Source organism: Bubalus bubalis, chromosome 2 (genome assembly GCF_019923935.1).
Source record: "Bubalus bubalis isolate 160015118507 breed Murrah chromosome 2, NDDB_SH_1, whole genome shotgun sequence".
Taxonomy (NCBI): Eukaryota; Metazoa; Chordata; class Mammalia; order Artiodactyla; family Bovidae; genus Bubalus; species Bubalus bubalis.
The window spans coordinates 31,608,580-31,627,951 of NC_059158.1; the positions used below are offsets into that span (position 1 = coordinate 31,608,580).

The following is a 19,372-nucleotide window of genomic DNA, read 5'->3' on the forward strand; positions in this document are numbered from 1 at the left end:
GGAATAGACCCAACCCTTGAGGCTGGCAGTCAGGCTTTTTACAGCAGAATAGAACTAGACTTGTCTATGAGAAATAAACTAGAAGTATTGGGTGATGAGTTAAGAACAACAAGTCATTCTGTATCTCTTTGCCAATGCAGGCAATGTAGGAGACTCGGGTTCGATCCCAGTGTTTGGAACATGCCCTGGAGGAGGAAATGGCAACCCACTGCAGTAGTCTTGCCTGGAAAATTCCATGGACAGAGGAGCCTGGCAGGCTACAGTCCATAAGGTCGCATAGAGTCTGACAAGACTGAGCACTCTCGCAACTCTTTTAAGATGTAAAGCGGAGATAAATGACTTAAAAAAAACAAAACACCAGAATCCATGTGAGGAGGGAGCAGACAGTTGAGCTATGATGGCAGCATCAGCAACAGGAGAAATGCTCTCTAGTTGAAGTTCCAATTCATGGCAAAATACACAGGGACTTGTAAAAAAAATGTTTCTTAATTTTTGAAGGAACAAGGATCAGGGAAGAAATAGGGTCTTAAGCTGGACTCTGAAAGGAGATCCATTGAGTGAGCCATCGGGAATTTAAATAGGGACGTTGGAGGAGAGAAACTCAAGCAATGCAGCAGCTGTTTTCAAAAGTAGATCTGATCATGGTTCTTGGAGTTTCCCCAAGGGGGTGGAGCTACGATGAGCAAACTCCCTGCCTAGGAAACTGGGGGGAGCGATTGGACAAATTAAAGCTTTGCAGATTGGTGAAGTGTCCCAAGGGAAAGGCCAGCTTAGCTAAGTAGGTTCTTTTATCTCTTCCAGCCTTGGGAGTTCTTAAAACACCCCACTGCTATTCTCATCCTAAGATCTTAATTCTAAGTAGATTCTCAGCTCACCTTAAAAGATGTTCAGGAATGATAATAACTAGAGAAAATAGGACTGCTGCTACTGCTACTGCTAAGTCACTTCAGTCGTGTCCGACTCTGTGTGACCCCATAGACAGCAGCCCACTAGGCTCCTCTGTCCCTGGGATTCTCCAGGCAAGAATACTGGAGTGGGTTGCCATTTCCTTCTCCAATGCATGAAAGTGAAGTCGCTCAGTCGTGCCCGACTCTTAGCGACCCCATGGACTGCAGCCTACCTAGAGTCCAGTAAAAAAAAATTAATCTCTCCAAGCTCAGATTCAGTTACTGATAGGCACTAATGTAAAGAATAACTACATAAATGGTAAGTACATAGAAACTGTGAAATGCGCATATAATAATGGAATCTGAATGAGAACAGTTCTGAGTGCATCTTATTTTCTTGCTTACTTTAGGGAAGAGGAAACTGAGTCCAGCAAGAGTTCTTTTTAGCTTGCACAAATTCTAGCAGAAAAAGGACAAAGTTGAGGTTAGGGTCTAATTCATCTAGGTCTTTTCCCACCAAGTTTATTAACTATTAACATACTAAAAACATGCTAATATATAAAATATGTGTTTAAATTGTACTGGGAAGACAACACAGACACTCACTGAAATTTTAAATATCTTTATAGTCCTTCCAGAAGAAGTTAGTCTAGCTTAAAAAAAGTGACCAAACCACCAAATATTTTTCCAAGTGTGACACATTGGTTATGTTTTTTGTTTCCCGCCTATATTTCCATCTGGCTTCTCTACTGTATCTGCCTATTGAAAAACATGAAGAAATTCTCAAAGGCAAATGGCTCAAGGATTCCTATACAAAGGCAGATCCCAATGAAAACATGACCGAAAACTCATAAAAAAAGAATAAAATAAAAACAAGGTTTGGCAAGTTCTCACCTGTTAACCAGTTCTATTTGAATCATAATTTTTTTCATATCCCAGTTAGAGACCTGCTCTTCCTGTGTGTGTGTGTGTGTGTGTGTGTGTGTGTGTGCACGATTGTGCGTGCACGGGCGCATATGTGTGCATGCACATGAGTCCAAGGCAGAGAGGAGGATGACGATTTTACTGGGAATTCTTTTATTTATAGAGGGAGAAACACAATCCCATAAATACTGATGCCAGGAAAGCCACCCAAGTTCAATTCTGCCTAAGACTAGATTATTGCTAAAAATTCTGGAAACCGTAGGTGAGAGCAGTCCCAGTTCAGCACCACTGTTGATAAGGAGACAGCTGTTGACATAAATAAATGAAATCTGATCCATAAATGTATAACTGGAAGACTGAGAAGACAATGTCTCCAGAAGCATAATAGCAAATGCTAATGATTGTTCTCCAAAAACTGAAGGACAAGGATTATCAGGAATGAATTCAGTTGAATGAATTCAAGGAAGTGAAGGGGGTCCCACCATGGCCAAGCCTTCGCATGGATGCCAGGGCCAACACAGCTGTAGGTCAGGTATCACTGACCCCCAGCGAGGGGGTCAGTGATGTAAACAATGTTGTAAACAGTGATGTAAACAGTGATGTAAACAAACACACACACTCTGACGACGACAACAGCTCCTCATCTGTGGCAAGAACACGTGGATTCCGAGAACTTTTCTTTTTTTTTAAATAATCAAGACACTTCCAACTGAGAAGGAAGTGCTGAAAATACCATGAGGCTTGCCGCTAGTGAGGGCAAATTTAAGTAGGATTTAAGATTACGCCTCCTCAACACATGGAGAAGGAAATGGCAACCCACTCCAGTATTCTTGCCTGGGAAAATCCCACAGACAGAGGAGCTTAGTGGGCTATTGTCCATGGGATCGCAAAAGAGTCACACACGACTTAGCGACTAAACAACAACTCCTCAACACACACACACACACAATTAAACACCTTTAGAATCAGTTAACTCAGTTATTGTAAACAAGTATTTTTACTTCCTTGAAGCTTGGATCCCTCCATTGATACCGTGCTGGGCATCAACCCAGGAGTACCTTTTATTTGATTAGTTAATTTGACTCAGATTGAAGTCAAATTCTGAAATAATCCAACAAGTTACTATGGAAACTGGTGTGAGATTGAAATGCTAATTGTGCTTATATTAGCACCTGTCAATCATTGAGGCTCACCATCTGCTGGGCATTGCTCTACATTTTCTATATGCAATTACTCATTCAATTCTCTAAACAATCTCTGAATTTTATACAACTTTCCCCATCTTATAGATGAGCAAACTGAGGCATAGAAAGACTAAGAAAGTGTCAAAGGCATCCAGTTAATAAATGTCAAAGTCGGGATCTGAATCCTAGGCAGGCTAACCACAGAGCGTGTTTTGACCCATGCACCTTGAGATACCCATATCTACGATTAGTTGTCAAATATAGGATGCCCAGTTAAATTTTTTTAAATTTTTATTTATTTTTGGCTGTTCCAAGTCTTAGTTGCAGCACACAAAATCTGGAGTTGCGGGATGTGGGATCTAGTTCCCTGACTAGGGATCACACCTGGGCCCTTGCTTTGGGAGTGTGGCGTCTTAACCACTGGACCACCAGGGAAGTCCCTTAGTTAAATTTGAATTTCGGAAAAACAACAGTCATCCTGGACAATGAATAGTGTCCTAAATATTGTGTGGTCCATACCTAATGCTAAAAAATTATTCCCTATTTATCTGTAAGTCTTCCAACCCTACCCCAGAGGAAGCTGAGTGTACCAAGGAAGCAAAGAAACCATTTTGGTAAGTTGAAACTTTGGTCTCAAACTCCAAAAGGAGAATTCAGATAACAGTATTAGCCTCAATTGTGGTTGTTCAGTCGCTCAGTTGTATCTGACTCTTTGAGACCCCATGGACTGCAGCAGGCCAGGCTTCCCCATCCTTCAATATCTTCCAGAGTTTGCTCAAACTCTTGTCCAATGAGTCGGTAATGCCATCCAACCATCTCATCCTCTGTCACCCTCTTCTCCTCCTGCCCTCAATCTTTCCCAGCATCAAGATCTTTTCCAATGAGTCTGCTCTTTGCATCAACTTCAGCTTCAGTCTTTCCAAATAGCCTTGGAGCAGAATCTTTCTTTCTTCTCCTAGAAGCAGTTTAGAATAACAGCTCTCAGAGCTGTCTAGGGGTCAGCCTCACTTGGGAAGCTTAATAACACACATGGCAGAGCCTGGTCTGTATAAGATTTAGTAGGTTTATGGTGGAATGGGGGTGCCTGTATTTTCAAATTGGCCCTGAAGTGTTTCCTTTTCTCCTTCTCAATGCCTCCCTCTCCTTTTCATAGTCTGGCTATTCATGATTGGCCTCTGGACCAGTGACTGGGAATCCCTGGTCCGAAACCCTGATTAAAGTTCCAGTTTACCATTTCTAGCAAGTCCAAGGAGACAGAAAGCCCATGTTCCACCCTCCAGTGGGGGAAGAAGAGAGAATAAACAGGCCAAGAGGATAAGAGAGTTTCCTCACAACACTTGGAACTAATAACCCAGGCCTCCTCACGTTGGGTTTGCAGCCTCAGGCCTGTGTGCCATATGCGAGAAAGAGGTTTTTCAGAGAGAGAGAGAGAAATGGAGAGAAAGAGCCATGTGAGTGCCAAGCCTCCCACATGGAAGCAGGCCCTGGCACAAGAGAACAAGAGGAGATCATGTTAAAAATCATCTCTGGAAGTGGAGAAAAAGTCGGAAAGGGGCTAGAAAGAGCACCAGCTCCCTCTGCAATGTGACTTCACTTCAGGAAGGTACTGGAAAATTGGCTTAGCAGGATGTGTTAAATTGGAACTTAGGATCAGTGTTTCAGTTTAGCAGGATGTGGCAGTTCACCAACAAATAAGCAATAACAACATGTATAAATAAAAACAAATAGAAAATATCCAAAGGACATAGGAAAAGAAGTTCTGTTTCACAAAACTGTTCAGCTATTTTACATCTATATGAAATTTCATTATGTATGAGTGTGCATATACACATAATACAGATATAGATAGACACGTTTTATTATGTATGTGTGTATCTATGTTTATATCCATATTTTTCTTTCTTTCTTTTTTTTAGTTGCTCAGTATGTCCAACTGCTTGCAATCCCCATAGACAGTAGCCCGCCAGGCTCCTCTGTCCATGGAATTCCCCAGGCAAGAATACTGGAGTGGGTAGACGTTCCTTTCTCCAGGGGATCTTCCCGACCTAGGGATCAAACCTGGGTCTCCCGAATTGCAAGTAGATTCTTTACCATCTAAGCCACTGGTGAAGCCCCAATATAAATATGCGTGCATGCTGCGGCTGCTGCTGCTAGGTCGCTTCAGTCGTGTCCGACTCTGTGCAAGCCTACGGATCATAGCCTGCCAGGCTCCTCAGTCCATGAGATTCTCCAGGCAAGAATACTGGCATGGGTTGCCATGCCATCCTCCAGGGGATATTCCTGACCCAGAGATCGAACCCACGTCTCTTACGTCTCCTGCTTTGGCAGGCGGGTTCTTTACCACTAGTGCCCCCTGGGAAGCCCCCATGTACATATACTCATGTTATAAAATATGTCTATTTTTATGGAGTCATTTAAAAATTTTTTTAATTTCATTTTAAATTAAAATTTAATTTTATTTATTTTTTACAAATTAAATTAAAAATTTATTATTGGAATAATTGCTTTACATTGTTGTATTAGTTTGTGATATACAACAACATGAATCAGTTATACATATATACACACACACATACACACACACATATATTCCCTTCCTCTTGAGCCTCCCTCTCATCCCCTCCATCCTACCCCTCTGGGTCATCACAGAGCACCAGGTTGAGCTCCCTGTGCTATACATCAGCTTCCTACTAGCTATCTATTTTACGCATGATGGTATATAAGCATAGTGTATATCTGAAAAAACAACCACCCCAGAGACAAAAACCTATCACTTTCAGAAAGCAAAAAGCATGAGTCAGAGGGACCAGGACTCAGAGCAGGTAGGTTTGGGGAAGCAAGATGGAGAAGAATGATCCGGAGTCCGGATTGCTGCCCAAAGAAAGTTAAAGCAGTCTATTTAGGGGGAGTCTTGGCAGGCAGGGCATGGGGGCATGTGAGCACCATTCACTAAGGGGAGCAGGTAAATACAAAGGGGTGTGTGTCCCATGGCTTATTTTTCATGCTGCCCTAGAAAGCCCTAGAAAGCCCTAGAAAGACTCTCTACTAACATATAGGCCATCTCAGTGGCAGTAGTTGCACTGTCTTTAATGTCTTTTTTCTTTATTTAATCAATATTTTAAGAAACATTTATTTATTTATTTGGCTGCATTGGGTCTTAGTTGCAGAATTCAAATCTTTGATTTTCAATGTGGCATGCAGGATCTTTAGTCATGGCATGCAGGATCTTAGTTCCTTGACCAGGGATCAAGCCCTGGGCCCCCTCTGTTGGGAGTGTGAAGTCTTGGTCACTGGAAAGCCAAGGAAGTCCCTTAATTGTATTTTTTTTTTAACTGAAGTATAGCTGATTTATAAAGTTGTATTAATTTCCCCTGAATAAGAAAGTGATTTAGGGATTATACTTATATATACATTCTCTTTTATCTTCTTTTCCATTATGCTTTGTCACAGGACAGTGAATATAGCTCTCTGTGCTATGCAACGCAGGAGACCCCGGTTTAATTCATGGGTGGGAAAGATCCCCTGGAGAAGGGATAGGCTACTCACTCCAGTACTCTTGGACTTCCCTGGTGGCTCGGATGGTTAAAGAATCTGCCTGCAATGCAGGGGACCTGGGCTTGATCCCTGGGTTGGGAAGATTCCCCTGGAGGAGGGCACGGCAACCCACTCCAGTATTCTTGCCTGGAGAATCCCCATGGACAGAGGAGCCTGGAGGCTACAGTCCATGGGGTCGCAGAGTTGGACAGGACTAAGTGACCAAGCACACACAGCACAGCCCTGTGCTGTACAGTAGGACTTTGTTGTTTATCTACTATCTATATAAAAGCTTACGTCTGCTAACTCCAACCTCCTCTTCCATCCCTCCCCAACTGTTCTGTTTTCATGTAGATCACAGAGCAAAGCACAGGGCAGTGCTGTTGGGATGGCAAAGCGTGCATGAAGTTCAAAGGGCACCCAGAGAGGAAGGTAAGTGCTGGGCTGATCTTCTGTGCTGCTGACTCCAGGCACTGATTCCAATGCTGGGGAATCATAGCTCTTCATCTTTTCCCATGGAGCTGTAAAGGGCATTTTATCGCCATGACTGTGGGCTGCGTTGTGTCTAAATTATTCTGAGATAACCATGAACTGGAGGACAATTTGTTGCTAACTACATGAACTATGAAGAAGGAAATCTGATTGATTCATGACTATTTTAATGCTAAAATACTCTGATTCTATCTTAATATTAGTGTTTCTAGGGTCCTTGGTTATTTGAGTGTTTGTCTTTACTGAGATGAAAAGAAAACCTCAGTGAAATATAAAAGGCTGGATGTTAAATGCGCTCAGTTGCAAAGTGAAGCAAGTCAAGATTTGCTCCCCACCCCCACCCCCACCAATGCATTTTAAAATTTTGGTTTGAATGACTTGTCTTCATGTCTCATCCTTGCATGGCACACACGTCTAGTCACAGACTGTGACTCCAGCTGTTTGTGTCCTGTCCAGGACCAGGAGGGACCAACGGAAGATGAGATTTCTTCCTCTCTGGCTGTTCTCCTTCCTCATGATCACCAAGGGCCGAGATTGCTTCCTAGAGGTGAGTTGGTGTATGTCCTGTTTTCCTTTCTGTCTTTTTGCCACTTTGAGTTCCCACCACTCTCTAGGCAACTGAAATGACATAATTTCATAGACTTGGAATCAGAAGTGCTGGGTTCTTGTCTCAACATCACCTGCCTTAGTTGTGTGGCCTTAGACGAGTCATTTTATCTCCTGGAGCTTAGATGACTTGACAGCAAAACCAGCATCTTGGACTAAGCCATCCTGGAGATCACATCTAACTCAACACATCCTCTCCTATGGCCTCTTTGATGGAGAAAAAGCATATAAATCCACATTAATAGACATTAGCAATCCTTGGACTCTTCCCTATTCTCACTTTCTTTTTTTTCCAATAGTCATTTTAAAAATAAGAAGTCGTCTATTTTAAAAATTTACTTATTTGGCCATGTCAGGTTTTAATTGCAGCTCACAGGCTTAGCTGCCATGCTGCAGGCGGGATCTTAAATCTTCAAGCAGGGATGGAACCTGTGTTCCCCACATTAGAAGATGGCTTTGTAACTGCTGGACTACCAGGGAAGTTCCCATTTTTTTAAATTGAAGTAATAATTTACATATTTTAGTTTAGCTAACATAGTTAATTTACAATTGTGTTAGATTCAGGTATACAGCAAAGTGATTGAGTTGTTTAGTTGCTAAGTCATCTCCAACTCTTTTGTGACCCAATAGACTGTAGCCCACCAGGTTCCTCTGTTCATGGGATTTCCCAGGCAAGAATATTGTGACCCGATAGACTGTAGCCCACCAGGCTCCTCTGTCCATGGAATTTCCCAGGCAAGAATACTGGAGTGGGTTGCCATTTCCTTCTGCAGGAGTTCTTCCCAATCCAGGGATCGAACCCATGGCTCTTGCATTGCAGGCAGATTCTTTACCACTGAGACACCAGGAAAGCCCAATATTTACACATATGTATTCTTTTTCAGACTCTTTTCCATTATAGGTGATTATAAGACATCGAGTATAGTTCCCTATCCTGTACAGCCCTTGCCACAGCCCAGAAAGATCCACAGGACCTGCCTCCCCAGAGATACTCTCTGACCTCACTTCTGCCCCCTCCCCCACAGCACATAGCTACTCTGGCCTTCACGTGCCAGGCATATTCTTATCCCATGGCTTTTGCACGTGCTGTTCCCTCCTCTTGGAAAGTTCTTTCTCAGAGATCCTCACTTTCCCACATCCTTCAGACCTGTGCTCAAAAGGTGTCTCAGCCATGTCTTGTCTTGCACCCACTCACCATCTCTCTAGGTTTTAGATACATAATTTTAATTTATCTGGGAAATCCAACAACATGAAATACAGCATGTTGTATGAAACAGCTTTATGAAATACAACATGACAAACCCTTTTTGTAATTCTTTTTTTTTTTTTTCTTTTTAACAGAGGGATGAAGGCATCAAAACAAAACAAGAACTCATTGTGAATAAGGAAAAGCCTCTAGGTAAGACTCTTACATATACTGGAAGCATACACTGGAACCAGGAGTGAAAGTAATGGTGTTAGTCACCCATTCATGTCTGACTCTTTTAGACCCAAGGACTGTAGCCTGCCAGGCTCCTCCGTCCATGGAATTCTGCAGGCAAGAATACTGGAGTGGGTAGCCATTCCCTTCTCCAGGGGTTCTTCCTGACCCAGGGATCAAACCCAGGCTTCCTGCACTGCAGGCAGATTCTTTACCCTCTGAGTCACTGGAGCCAGGAGAGCAGGGTTTAAGCCCTAGGAGTGCTTCTGATGGGTTGTATGCTCTTGGGCATGTCATTATATACCTCAAATCTGTAGAATGATAATAACAGTAATTCCTTGTGAGGATGAAATAATATAATAGAGGCATAGTATCCTACCCCGTGCCAGCCAGTAACTGCCCATATTCTTCCTTTCCTTCCTCATCTTGATCCCAATAATGTAATTAAAGGCACAGACTTCAATCTAGAAATGAGTCGTGGTCTGAAATTTGATTTGTAAGTGTGATGTCTCAAGCATTGTGTATATTTCCCCATGGAAACAATACACACAGATGGTTGTTAGATTCCTGGGTCAGACCACTAAAGCTTTGTTACAGTGCAGTGAATCTTCCACCCCAATCCGTCTGGGCCTCCCTCGTAGCTCAGTCAGTAAAGAATCTGCTTGCAGTGCAGGAGGCCCGGGTTTGATTCCTGGGTTGGGAAGATCCCTTGGAGAAGGAAATGGCAACCCACTCCAGTATTTCTTGCCTGGAGAATCCCATGGACAGAAGAGCCTGGCGGGCTACAGTCCATGGGGTCGCAAGGGTCAGACACTATTTAGCGACTGAACAATGACAGTAAATTTGCCATCCGACAATATACTTGCAGGGCCATAGACCTTCCCACATTGTAGCAAGGCCATAATTCTTTGGGAAAATGAAATCAGAATTTCAACTTGGAATGCCATAAAATGGTAAATGCACATGTACACATTGAACTGTTGCAAATGCCAGGCACTATTTTAGGTGTGTTAGATGAATTAAATTCCCACACAGATCCTATCAGTTAGGTTCAATCACCATCTTTATTTTACAGAGTGTGAAACTGACAGAGTCCAGGGAGGGGCGGGGGCGGGTGAAGGCTTGATTCAACCCCAGTCCGTCTGGTTACGGAACAAGAAGCATTAACCCCTGACAGTGTGGCCAGGGTCAGCCTTTCCCCAGTTCCCCACCTCTTACCTGTCTGAGCCATGGGAGTGGATATCTCCTTAGCCCTCATCACTGGGGGTAATTCCCAAGGCTGGGATAGAGTTTCTGGCCTGAAGGAGGCAGGGGAGAGGTGAGTAGGTGGCAACCGTGACAGACAGGAGTCTCCTGTTAATGTCCCAGGACAGGCTGCAACCTCTGGATTTCCTTCCAAGAAGCCTAGGGATTGTCCTCTGTGTGTGTTCAGTCACTTCAGTCATGTCCCACTCCTTGCCATCTGTGGACCATAGCCCACCAGGCACCTCTGTCCATGGGATTCTCCAGGCAAGAATACTGGAGTGGGTTGTCATGCCCTCCTCGCCTAGAGATTGATTCAGCTGCTTTTCTTCCCTATAAATCTTCCAACTCCCCAGGACAGTTTCATAGGAGCCCTCCCCATCTCATCTGTGCCTGTAGAAAGCAGGGTGGTGTCCTGAGAAATCTACAGGATTCTTAGAGGTTTCTTCATCAATGGCAATGAAATGAGACTCGGGGGAAAAAGATATTCACCTTTTGCCTCTTTGCCTCTGAAGTCCTTGACATTCTCAGTCTGGGGTCCACAAAGGACCTTGGGAGGATATTAAGACCCCATGGAATTTGATACCAAATTTCATGTGACTGTGTCTAAATAAATTCTGGGTGGGGTTCCTCTTCTCTCCCAGCACAAAGCACCTAATGGCCTCTCCTTAAGGAAATGAGAAATGCTGCTCAGAAACGATAAGGTGGAGGTGAGAGTGCGTTAAGGTTCAAGTAAGGTTTGCTTTGGTTTTTACTTTGGCATTTCATCTCAGTATCAAACTCAGCTAACTAGTGGAACATTTGTGCATGAGAGGGAAAGGCTCTTTGGAGAGGAAAGAGGGGACTGGGGGTTTTATTTATTTATTTATTTTTTAAAGATTTTTCTGGTGTGGGTCATTTTTAAAGTCTTTATTGAATTTGCAATATTACTTCTTTTATTTAATTTCAAATTTATTTTTATTAATTGAAAGATAACTACTTTACAGAATTGTGTTGGTTTCTGTGAAACATCAACATGAATCAGCCATAGGTATACATATTATTGCTTTTTTTTTTTGGTTTTCTGGCCTGAAGGCATGTGGGATCTCAGCTCCTTGACCAGGGATTGAAACCATGCCTCCTGCATTGGAAAGCGAAGTCTTAACCACTGGACCACCAGAGAAGTCTGAACTGGGGGTTTAGTATCAGAGTGCTTTCAGAAGACCAGAACTGAGGGAGCAGGAGGGGAGAGTGACTAAGATTTCCTCACCTCTTTTCCCTTCAGTCTTGACCCTGAAGCTTGACTCTGGATGTGACCTGAGAAGTAGGGAGAATCAGGACGTCGGAGCTGAGCTGGATTGGAGAGCGCGGAGCAGCTAATCTGGCAGAAGTCAGAGAAGAGATGTGTCTTGGGCCTGTGTGGGCGCTCTGCATGCTTTACTCTGGAGGTTTATTTTTAGTCCATGACTGGATGAGCGGAAGTGAATACCAAGCAGCGTCCACGAGCCCCATGCTGAACCTGACCTCTCTTCTGCCCTCACTTGCTCTGCAGTATCTCCCTCCCAGCCCGAGAAAGGATGCCTCTGACTGTCTCTCTTTTTTCTAGGCTCAATCCAGGAATATGAGCTGCTGCTTCAGGTGCACTATCGAAATTCCAAGGAGAAAAGAGAGCTGAAGGAATTTCTGAAGTTTTGTGCGCTTTCCTCATTTTTCTTACCTGAGCCAGGGAAGATAATCAGAGCAAAGGCCACCACGTGTGAGTCCATCTCTGTTGACTGGGAGTAGAAATGGGGAATATGATGCCTGAGTCGGGTACAGCTTAGGCTATCCTGTGGAATCCGTCACCCCCACAATAGCTATGACTGAAAAGAATGTTGTTGCTATTATTTAGTTGCTAAGTTGTGTCCAACTCTTTGTGACCCATGGATGTAGCCTGCCAGGCTTCTCTGTCCATGGAATTCTCCAGGCAAGAATACTGGAGTGGGTTGCCATTTCCTTCTTCAGGGGATCTTCCCGACCCAGGGATGGAACTTGCATCTCCTGCTTGGCATCAGGATTCCTTACCACTGAGCCACCTGGGAAGCCCCACTAACAACCACCACAGTGGGGTTAGGAGAAATTAAGAAATTTATATAAAACAAAAGTTCTCAGGGTGTGGTACCCAGACTGGTGGTAGCAGCAACAGAGAATGTAAAAAAAAAATGCAAATCCCAGACTTTGCCTCCTAAACTTTGGAATGAGACCCCTCCCAGAAGATTCTGGTGCACGATCAAGTTAGAGAACCACTTACTGGGCGCAGTTGTGTGTGATTTCACAACAGTGTCTGGTGACTTTGCCCCAGGGTTTTGTTTTTGTGTTTGTTTTTGTTTTTTTTTGATCTGTTAAAAAGGAAAGATTTTTGGTGGGAGTTTTAGGTCAAATAGAAACATACAGAATTGGTTAATAGAATTTTTCCTTATGACTCTCAACAGAAAGGTCCCTCTGTCTTTGCCATATGGCTAACAGGGACTTTGGGGGAGTGATGCTAGGCTGATGAGCGCCTCCAATAAGACAGTGGACAAATACCTTCTAGAATCCTTCAAATAACTCTCAGGTTGACAGACCTTCTTCTGCTTCTTTCTCCATTCAAAGGGTGTCAATGGAACATACATCCTTCTTTTGGATGCTAGTGGCTCAAATGGTAAAGAATCTGTCTGAAATATGGGAGACCTGGGTTTGATCCCTGGGTTGAGAAGATTCCCCTGGGGAAGGGAACAGCTACTCACTCCAGTATTCTTGCCTGGAGAATTCCATGGACAGAGGAACCTGCGGGCTACAGTCTACGGGGTTGAGAAGAGTCAGACACGACTGAGAGACTAACACTTTCACTTTCACTTTCCAAGATATTTGATTGTTGTTTGCTGGATTTCTGATCCAACCTCAGTATCTATTGAGCAGGATGTTTCCTTAACTTTAAACATGCTTGTTTCCATTTTGGTTTCATTCTTCTAGCTTTTGGAGAGATACCTCTAGCTTTTGATTCAGATTCTGTGTCAAAGCCAAGGATGAGAACTCAGCTATAGCCAGTTTATGAAAAAGGCCCGGTAAGACCAAGCTCTGTTTTTCCTGCAGACTGTGGCTACCAGAACAGGGTCCTGCGCTGTGCCTGTGAAGACAGCTACTCCTGGTTTCCTCCCCAGTGCCTCGAGCCCCAGAATTGCTCCCTTCTCAAGGCAGGATCACTCCAGACCTGTGACTGTCATTCCAGCAACCTCACCCAGAGCATCTATTTCTGTGAGAGAACAAGTAAGCATCTACAGACACCCAGAGGGCAGCCAGGGCCTCCTGCCTCCACACGTGACAGAGAGAAAAAGGACTCTTAGCTCTGCACCCCGATGTTTCTCTTTGCCTTCCAGAGGAGAGCTAGTGTTTACAGGGAGATGGAAAGGCAGAGATGACATGCCATGTTAGGCTTGGCTGGACACACTGAGAAATTTGGAAGTGCAGAAAATTCGGATATGCAAGTTGGTGTTTGGGTGCCAGTTTATCCTGGAAGTACATCTAGTTCACCTCAACAATTCTATGATTCTTCTGAAATTTAGGGAGATTCCTTGGAATTCCAAATCAGGGAACAGCCTGAGTAAATAATGTTTTCTTTCCACTTCTTGGGCCAACATCAATTTCCAGAAAATAAAAATTCAGAGGGGTGAAACAGGGAGGGTTATCTAGTAATTATAGTGAAAGAAATGCTCTAAATTGCCAACAAATACATGTACTGGATGAATTGCCAAAACTAAATGGAAGTTGAAAGTCTAGCTTAGGAAACCAGTGGATGCTGAGGGAGCTACTGCCAGCTTAGGTTGATGTTCAGTGTGTGATAAGGTGAGCCGGATGATGTGGGCCCCCAACAGACCGAATAACTTTAGGAAATGTCCCCAGTGACTAGTCCAGTTATCCTGAAGCCCCAGAGTTTGGTAAAGTGGAGCAAAGAGTAAAGGAGGACCTGAAATAGCCCACCTTCCCTGGGTATCCCTTGGTCCCCTTTTCAGGACCACAGCAATTCAGGTTAAAGTGATGCTTATTTATTTACTTTTTTATTTTTAAAACTGTATTGAAATACAGTTGATTTACAATGTTGTGTTTAATTTCTGCTATACAGCCAAGAGATTCAGATACACACACACACACACACACACACACACACACACACACACGTATGCATCTGTGCATGCCAAGTTGCTTCAGTTGTGTTTTACTCTTTGCAGCCCAATGGACTGTAGCCCGCCAGGCTCCTCTGTCCATGGGATTCTCCAGGCAAGAATACTGGAGTGGGTTGCTATGCCCTCCTCCAGGGGGTCTTCCCAACCCAAAGAGTGAACCCATGTTTCTTATGTCTCCTGCATTGGCAGGAGTGGTCTTTACCACTAGCACCACCTGGGAAGTCCATATACATATGTATATGTATGTATATGTATATATACATGTATTCTTTCGATATTCTTTTCCATTATGATTTATCAAAGGATATTGGATATAGTTCCCTTTGCTATACAGTAGGACCTATTGATTATCTATTCTATATATCATACTTTGCATCTGCTAATCCCAAATGACCAATCCTTTCCTCCCCAAATAACATGTAATTATTAAGCACCATCTTTACACCCAGATCTGGAGCAAATTCTGGGAGGTCACTATAAGGCATTTCTCTTGCTGTTGATGAATTAGCAAGCTGCTTGGGGAGGCCAGATTGTTAACACATGTACAAAGACAATGTCATATTTTCAATAGATTTTGATGGAATCCTACTCTTTGAAAAGTGGTCCATTTCTGATCCATCTTTGGAGGAATACAAGCATGAATCAGAAAGGGATTACATTCACAAGGGTCTTTCCCAAATAGAGTAGGAATGTATATACATGAGGTGTGTTCACAGATAGATGTGTAGATGAAAAGGCTAGAAGGGAGGTATGGATAAAGTACTGTAGGAATTTAAAGGAGGGAAAGACTCTTTTCATATGGGACCTAGGGAAGGCCTTGCAAAAGAGGTGCATTTAACCAAGTCCTGAATGAAAGACACAGGATTTGTCCATCCAGAGGTAGGGAATAGCCTGTCCCAGAGCAGAAAGGCACCAGTGATAGGTAAGCAAGGGTTAAGTTGGAATTAGCAAATAGTGATTTTTTAAAAAGCTTTTTTTTTAATAGGGACAGTGTTTAAGCTTAGTGTCTAAATTGAGATATACTTCATTGCTATTGACTGTTGTTTGTAACCACATATGAGTGCTTACTTGCTTACATGCTTATAAGGTCATCCCCTTCATCAGCTTTACCATTGCAAAGGGGCTTATGTAACTCAATGAAGTCATGACCCATGCCACTGGAGGAGGAAATAGCAGCCCACTCCAGTAAAGGAGGAAGGGAAAAATATACCCATCTGAAGCAGAGTTCCAAGGAAGAGCAAGGAGAGATAAGAAAGCCTTCTTAAGTGAACAATGCAAAGAAATAGAGGGAAACAATAGAATGGGAAAGACTTGGGATCTTTTCAAGAAAATTAGAGATACGAAGGGAACATTTCATGCAAAGATGGATACAATAAAGGACAGAAACACTATGGACCTAACAGAAGCAGAGGTGGCAAGAACACAGAGAAGAACTATACCAAAAAGGTCTTAATGACCCAGATAACCATGATGGTGTGATCACTCACCTAGAGCCAGACATCCTGGAGTGTGAAGTCAAGTGGGACTGAAGTACCATCACTACGAACAAAGTTCGTGGAGGTGATAGAATTCCAGCTGAGCTATGTCAAATCCTAAAAGATGATGTTGTTAAAGTGCTACACTCTACATGCCAGCAAATCTGGAAAGTTTAGCAGTGGTTGGAGGACTGGAAAAGGTCAGTTTTCATTCCAACCCCAAAGAAAGGCAATGCCAAAGAATGTTCAAACTACTCTACTATACAATTGCGCTCAGTTCACTTGCTAGCAAAGTAATGCTCAAAATCCTTCAATCTAAGTTTCAAAAGTGTATGAATGGAGAACTTCCAGCTGGAAGTACAAGCTGGATTTTAAAAAGGCAAAGGAACCAGAGATCAAATTGCCAACATCTGTTAGATCATAGAAAAAGCAAGGGAATTTCAGAAAGGCATCTACTTCATTGACTACACTAACCCCTTTGACTGTGTGGATCACAGTTCACTGTGGAAAATTCTTAAAGGGATGAGAACACTAGACCACCTTACCTGTCTCCTGAGAAACCTGTATGCAGGTCAAGAATCAACAGTTAAAACAGGACATGGAACAATGGGCTGGTTCAAAATTGGGAAAGGAGCATGTCAAGTCTGTATATTGTCACCATGCTTATTTAACTTTTATTCAGAGTTTATCACATGAAATGCAGGGCTGGATGAATCACCAGCTGGAATCAAGATTGCCAGGAGAAATATCAACAACCTCAGATATGTAGATGATATCCCTCTTATGGCAGAAAGTGAAGAGGAACTAAAGAGTCTCTTGATAAAGGTGAAAGAGGAGAGTGGAAAAGCTAGCTTGAAGCTCAGCATTCAAAAAACTAAGTTCATGGCATCTGGTCCCATCACTTTATGGCAAATAGAAAGGGAAAAAGTGGAAACAATGAGAGACTTTATTTTCTTGGGCTCCAAAATCACTGTGGATGGTGACTGCAGCCATGATATTAAAAGATGCCTGCTCCTTGGAAGGAAAGCTATGACAAACCTAGACAGTGTGTTAAAAACTAAAGACATCTCTTTGCTGACAAAGGCCCATAGAGTCAAAGCTAGGGTTTTTTCTAGTTGTCACGTACAGATGTGTGATTTGGACCGTAAAGAAGGCTGAGCGCCAAAGAATTGAAGATTTCAAATTGTGTTGCTGGAGGAAACTCTTGAGAGTCCTTTGGACTGCAAGGAGTTCAAACTAATCAATCCTAAGGAATCAACCTTGAACTTTCATTGGACTGATGCTGAAGCTGAAGCTGTAATACTTTGGCCACCTGATGCAAAGAGCTGTCTCATTGGAAAAGTCCCTGAAGCTGAGAAAGATTGAAGGCAAAAGGAGAAGGAACAGCAGAGGATGAGATGGATAGATAGCATCACTGACTCACTGAACACAAATCTGAGCAAGTTCCAGGAGCTAGTGAAGGCCAAGAAAGTCTGAAGTTCTGCAGTCCTTGGAATATCAAAGAGTCAGCCATGACTCAGCCACTGAACAACAACAAAAGGTAGTCTTGATTACTGCAATTTCCCATTATGTTCCAAAACCACAAAAGAGAATTATTTTTCTTCCTGTGTTACTTACTTTAGGGGAACATTCATCATAAAAAGAAATTGACCAAAAAAATAAAAATAAAAGAATTGAAGTACCACTGTCAAATAGATAGGCTGAATTAGACTTTTGTAATTTTATGCTATATCCAGTGAGTAATTTTTATCTCTGTAAATTTCTTATTTTCCATAGAGGTTTGGGGTACTTTCAAAATTAATGAGAAATTTACAGAAGACCTTTTGGATTCATCTTCTGCTATGTATGCCAAATATACCACTGGAATTGAAATGCAGGTAAGCATTTTCCTCTTATTACATAAGAACTTATTGGTTAAACATAACTTCAGATGTTTCTAATTCAACATGTTTATTTAACACATACTCTTTATTCATTTTTCAATTAGTTCTTACCCAGCAATTAATCACTCTGCCCACAAAGAATATATTTTAAACATATTCTTTCAAGGAGTGTTAAGCAGCTGACCTCTTCTCATTCCTTTAGTGCTTGGTTTTGCTCATTCATTAGGGTAATATTAAACCAAGCCTTATTATTTTCTGATTTTTATTTGTCTAAAGGAAGTTTTCATGATCTGAGTTTTTATTTTCTGATTTTATTTTCTGATTTTTATTTGTCTAAAGAAAGTTTCATGATCCCAAATTGTTAACATTTGGGATTTTTTTTTCCTTAGAGAAGCCTCTCTTGTTAGAGGCTAAAGAGAGTTACTCTCCAGAATTCTGGACTTCATACTGAAGTCACATAAAACTACCTCTCTCTAGGCTGGTGGTTCAGGTGTGGTCCTAACTGAAGACATGCACAAATACTTCACAAGTAGATTCAGTTTAGGCATCTGTCGAAATAAATGGCTTATTTAGGGGAAGGAAAAGATAGGTTTGGGTGAATTTATTATACTATCTGGCACCAAATTCATCCTCTAATCTAAGCAATTGCTTCTACGTTCTTTATTAGCCACCTCAAGATTAAACTGTGTGTGTGCACAGGCGTGTGGGTGCCCATTCTCTGCTGTCATTTTAATAATATTTCTGTAACACACAATTACCTCCTGCCAAGTCTCTTTCCTTTGCTCAGGGCTTCAGTTGGTTTATTTATTGTCTGCATCCATTTTTTTGCTCAAATGTCTTTCTTGTGTGGGGACAAAGATCAACACATTCCCCTTTGCTCTCTTTGTAAAGCTAAAGGAAGCATACAAAGGAATCCAAGGTTTTGAATCTGTTCAAGTCACCCAGTTTCGGTAAGTACCACAATGGTCTTAGAAGGGCCTCCCCAGAGCCAAGTAGGCTGTCTCATGCTGTTTCCAAGTGACCACAACAGAAAATAGGTCAGAACTGGTCTTTGACGTAGGATTCTTACTAAAGCTGGATAAAAGTCTGTGATGCTTGCGAAAGTCTGAAGAAGAAGGCTTATATTCTCACTTAAATGTTTTTGCAAGCATAAATATTAAATGTCATTCTCAAAACTATGGATCAGAAACTAGAATCAGAAACCCAGATGGCAGAGTAGAGCTTGGAAAGAAGCAGGAAGGCATGAATAGGAAGGGGCGAGGAGTGGGGATGAGGGTCGTGGGTTGTGAAGGAATGGGTTTGCTCCTCAGCAGACAGGGTGTAATGTTGTATAACTGGGAGCCAGAAGGGGCTCCTTGGGTAAGACATCATGTATGTACCATGCTTCAAAGCCCAGTAGTCATTGTCTACAGCAAATAGAGAGGTATTTAGTAAATTATCCTTTTGTTGATACTTTAATTCAAAAGCTGTTTGGTTAGTTACCCATGTGTGTGTTGATTACCAGCTATTTATAGTCTGTTAGAGGAAGTAGTGACTTAGAGGTCAGA

General features: G+C 42.4%; 1 protein-coding gene across 6 annotated transcripts in view; it reads left to right on the plus strand.

Annotated features, from left to right (window-relative positions):
* The window catches only part of ADGRF1 (adhesion G protein-coupled receptor F1), a 104,504-nt gene that overhangs the window by 67,500 nt on the left and 17,632 nt on the right, over positions 1-19,372 (plus strand). For 5 of the 6 annotated variants that reach the window (XM_044929242.2, XM_044929243.2, XM_044929244.2 and 2 more), the window contains 7 exons: positions 6,884-6,961; positions 7,440-7,568; positions 8,969-9,026; positions 11,875-12,024; positions 13,380-13,553; positions 17,719-17,819; positions 18,717-18,775. In XM_044929242.2, coding sequence (XP_044785177.2) covers positions 6,932-6,961; positions 7,440-7,568; positions 8,969-9,026; positions 11,875-12,024; positions 13,380-13,553; positions 17,719-17,819; positions 18,717-18,775 — 701 coding nt within the window. In that variant the 5' untranslated portion in view covers positions 6,884-6,931. The remainder of the gene's footprint in view (positions 1-6,883; positions 6,962-7,439; positions 7,569-8,968; positions 9,027-11,874; positions 12,025-13,379; positions 13,554-17,718; positions 17,820-18,716; positions 18,776-19,372) is intronic. The other variant, XM_044929247.2, reaches the window with a different exon arrangement.